The sequence below is a fragment of the Mirounga leonina genome, unplaced genomic scaffold, assembly GCF_011800145.1.
Source record: "Mirounga leonina isolate KUSES-001 unplaced genomic scaffold, KU_Mleo_1.0 Mir_129, whole genome shotgun sequence".
Classification (NCBI taxonomy): Eukaryota; Metazoa; Chordata; class Mammalia; order Carnivora; family Phocidae; genus Mirounga; species Mirounga leonina.
The window spans coordinates 4,635,118-4,639,403 of record NW_023270323.1 but is presented as its reverse complement, the minus strand read 5'-3'; the positions used below and the strand labels follow the sequence as shown (position 1 = coordinate 4,639,403).

Sequence of the window (4,286 nt, the reverse complement as noted above, 5' to 3'; positions counted from 1 at the left end):
AATCTTACTGTCCCTCACATTATTGGGCCACTCTAATTTACTCACTTAAACATTAAGGCTTGCTTCAAAGAAGCACTAATGCTAATAATTATGTACAAAGCTAGCAAATTAGGATCAATAATCTGTGTATCTGACAAATATTTGGCTACAGCCCATAATACTGTTTAAGCGCAGAGGAAAATGAATATTTGGTGGTTATGCAGTCAAATCTAAAGTACAAACAAAACGTTTGGATGATGTAAGTCCAAGGAAAATTGGGGCATCCTACATATTTGGTAGTGACGTTATGTGGAAGGAGTAACTTTCAGCTGTTACAGTTGCGAACTGTTAGGAATAAAATGCAATATAAACAACTGATCCTGCCGGACTCTAGCCGCTTACTCAGCCACACCTATATAGAAGATGGTTCATCGTTTTTCTGAAAGTTGTAATATGGCACCCACAGCTATTAGCAATTATTTTTTTGAAGTAGCACGTTTTATATGGCAGTATTATTTATAAATAGAAAACGCATCATTAGTTGATGCCAGTAGTACTCAGTCCAATCACCAAAAAATTGGAGAATTTTCTCCCAAAAAAGATGCTAGATGACTTTCCTTTTTCACGTTTTCTTTATTCTCATCAATAGTTTGCAGATTAAGTTTGGGTTTCTGTTTTTGCTTTGTTTCGGCATGTCTTACTTAACATACTGATTTCAGCAGAACCTAAACATTTATATAAGAATCCAGCTCTGATCGGTCTGGCTCTTAAGGTCTAAAGGCCAAGGACTGTGCCTACACACCAGCAAACAAACAAGGTTGAAGGAAAAACAGAATTAGCACTCTATTCTACCCTTCTATACCTTTATAGAGATGGAGATAGATGTAGCTATCTCCACAAAGGTATACAAGTCATGGAAGGCTAGGATATAGTGTGTAGTATACAGTACAGAAAATGTAGGTAGAATGCAGTGTGTGTGTATACATATAAAATACAGTGTGTGTGTGTGCGTGTGTGTACACACTAATCCAGTCCAGTCCCAGAAATTCTTCTGTCCAAGGAGATCTAAATAGCAGGTTAGATCAAGTCCCTGTGAATACTAGCAAGAACAACTTTGAGTCATTTCTGTGCCCTGCAAAACCAGGTTCCAGGGAGCTCTCTCTTCTGGCTTTTCTTTTCACCATCCCTTCTAGAGGAAGAAACCCCCTTCCACCGCTAACGAGAAAGCAGCACTAGCACCCGCCGGTTGCGTCCCACTCCTGCGCCCCACGGACAGTGCAGGAAAGAGCCCCGAGGTGTAGCGACACAAGCCAGGGCGGTCCCCGGGCCAGGACGTTTCTGATTGGCTTTTTGTTGTGAATTCAAGAGGCCTGGGCTAAGGGGCGGGAGCAAGAAGCTCACCTGAGCGACTGCGCCCCAGCTTCGCCAAGACCTCCCGGGTTTTGGCTCTCTGGCTGGCTGTGGTGATCGTGGGGGCGGGGAGAGGGGGGGGGGGGGGGGGCCCCCCCCAGAAGGGGGGGGGGGGGGGGCGGGCATGGAGTGGGTTAGGCTGTGGTTTTCTGGGTGTTTGCCGGAGAAGCCACGCGCCCTATTAAACCCAGGGCTCCTGAAGCAGAAGGGTAGGTAACTCTGGGATTCTGTACCTTGAAAAGGTTCAGAATTGCAGGGAACGGAGGCGCCTTTCATTTTTCTTTGGGCACTCTCCCCTGGCTCCGCATTTCGTAAGGAGTCCTCCCGTGGGTGTTGAAACTGTAAAATATCCCCGTCCTACAACCACTCAGCAGAGAGTTTCCTGCAGATTACAGTCCTAGTTGGCCGGGGTGCTGGGAAAAGGGCACTGAGAGGACTGGGGGATCTGAAATTTAGTGCATTCTATCACTGCACCACAACTTGACTAGATTACATAAAGTCGATTTGGAGCGAGATATGAAAGTTAAGAAATGTATTCTGAGACAGTTACGGGTTTGTTGTTGTTTTCATTCTAACATTGATTTTAAATAGTGGGTCTCACCTAGCAATTATTTAACTATGCAATTACATATCTATGAACATGTATTATGAAAGATTTATATATACATATATGTATGCCATACAGGAGGGATTTTACACGTCTGGGCACAAATGGCGAGAGCTGCGATCCGGGCTTGGAGGCAGCGAAGGGCAGGCGGGCCTTTCCCCGCCGGGAGTGCGCTCCCAGAGCCCGGCGCGTCCAGCCCCGCTCAGGTTCCAGCCAAGAGTGCGCTCCGCACCCGCTCACGCACCCCCGCGGCTGGCGCGGTGACACAGCCCTGGAGTCGAATTACAACCCTCAATTAACATATGAATTTGACTAACTTAAGAGAGCGTAGGCGAAGTGGCGCGGGGGAGGGCGGCTGGACGCGGAGCCGGCGCTTTAGGCTTCAGGACGCAGGAACTTTTCTCCGGGTGTAAAAACTCTTTGATTGGCTGCTCGCACGCGCCGGCCGGCGCCCTCCATTGGCTGAGCAGACACGCGACCGGCGCGAGGAGGGGGCTGGGAGAGGAGCGGGGGGTGGGGGGAGGGGGAGACACACTGGCGCGTGCCGCTTTTTAAAGGGGCGCAGCGCCTTCAGCAACCGGAGAAGCTTCGTTGCACGCGACCTGGTGTGTGATCTCCGTGTGGGTGGGGGAGGGTCGAGGAGAAAAAAAAATAAGACATTGCAGTAGAGACCCAGGAAGGGTTTTTGTTGTAGTCGAGCTGGTTTGCCAGTACCTCATCTGACTCTGCGCCTCCGAGCCTCTGAAGTGCAATGTCCCGCCTGCTGCACGCAGAGGAGTGGGCTGAAGTGAAGGAGTTGGGAGACCACCATCGCCATCCCCAGCCTCACCCCCTGCCGCCGCCGCCGCCGCCGCCGCCGCCGCAGCCACCTGCGACCCTGCAGACGAGAGAGCATCCCGTCTACCCGGCCGAGCTGTCCCTCCTGGACAGCACCGACCCACGCGCCTGGCTGGCTCCTACTTTGCAGGGCATCTGCACGGCACGCGCCGCCCAGTACTTGCTGCATTCCCCCGAGCTGGGTGCCTCTGAGGCTGCGGCGCCCCGGGAGGAGGCGGCCGGCCGGGGGGAGCTGGTGAGGAGGAGCGGCGGCGGCGGTAGCAGCAGCAAGAGTCCCGGGCCAGTGAAAGTGCGGGAACAGCTGTGCAAGCTGAAAGGCGGGGTGGTAGTGGACGAGCTGGGCTGCAGCCGCCAGCGCGCCCCTTCCAGCAAACAGGTGAACGGGGTGCAGAAGCAAAGGCGCCTGGCGGCCAACGCCAGGGAGCGACGCAGGATGCACGGGCTGAACCACGCCTTCGACCAGCTGCGCAACGTTATCCCGTCCTTCAACAACGACAAGAAGCTGTCCAAATACGAGACCCTGCAGATGGCCCAGATCTACATCAACGCCTTGTCCGAGCTGCTACAAACGCCCAGCGGCGGGGAGCAACCGCCGCCGCCGCCGGCATCCTGCAAGAGCGACCATCACCACCTTCGCGCCGCCGCCCCCTACGAAGGCAGCGCGGGCACCGCGACCGCAGCGGGGGCCCAGCCAGCCTCGGGAGGGGGCCAGCGGCCCACGCCGCCTGGAAGTTGCCGGACTCGCTTTTCGGCCCCAGCCTCCGCGGGAGGGTACTCGGTGCAGCTGGACGCTCTGCACTTCTCGACTTTCGAGGACAGCGCCCTGACGGCGATGATGGCGCAAAAGAACCTGTCGCCTTCCCTGCCCGGGGGCATCCTGCAGCCGGTGCAGGAAGAAAGTAGCAAAACTTCGCCCCGGTCCCACAGAAGCGACGGGGAGTTTTCCCCCCATTCCCATTACAGTGACTCAGATGAGGCAAGTTAGGAAGGTGACAGAAACCTGAAAACTGAGACAGAAACTAAATCGCCCTTGCCCAATGCGCGGGAAGCCCCGCGATTAAGGATCCCCGCACCCTTTTAATTTTTGCTCTGCGATTGTCGTTGTTTAGCAACGACTTGGCTTCACATGGCAGCTATGTTTGATGGCTTGCAAAAGCCGCCGCTATTTCAAACTTCCTGTGGTCCATAGTGATGAAAACTTGCTGTTGAAGTTCTGTTCTTTCCTCCCACCTTCTCCCCCCGTAGCTAGATAAGGTATAATTCTATGGACCCAAATATGGCATCGTTGCTCTAGTTCCCTGCTGCCAATACGCTGCTAAAACGTCGCATTTTCTTCTCTGTCGCTGGTTTGTGTTTTAATTTATTTTATGCCCTGGGCATTCATCCCTGTGTGTTGCGCGCACTCACGTGTGGGAGAATTGGTATTCCGAAGTATTTTCTCAAAATGTATCAT

The 4,286-nt window shown here is 53.2% G+C and overlaps 1 protein-coding gene across 1 annotated transcript; it reads left to right on the top strand.

Annotated features, from left to right (window-relative positions):
* The first annotated feature begins 2,747 nt into the window (after nucleotides 1-2,747).
* Nucleotides 2,748-3,818, top strand: ATOH1 (atonal bHLH transcription factor 1). The gene has a single exon (XM_035004376.1). It carries the CDS (start codon nucleotides 2,748-2,750, stop codon nucleotides 3,816-3,818), a length of 1,071 nt encoding a protein of 356 aa, XP_034860267.1.
* The last annotated feature ends 468 nt before the right edge of the window (nucleotides 3,819-4,286 follow it).

Coding starts and splice junctions, on each gene's coding strand:
- ATOH1 (XM_035004376.1), top strand. CDS start 2,748: ATGTCCCGCCTGCTGCACGCAGAGGAGTGGGCTGAAGTGAAGGAGTTG.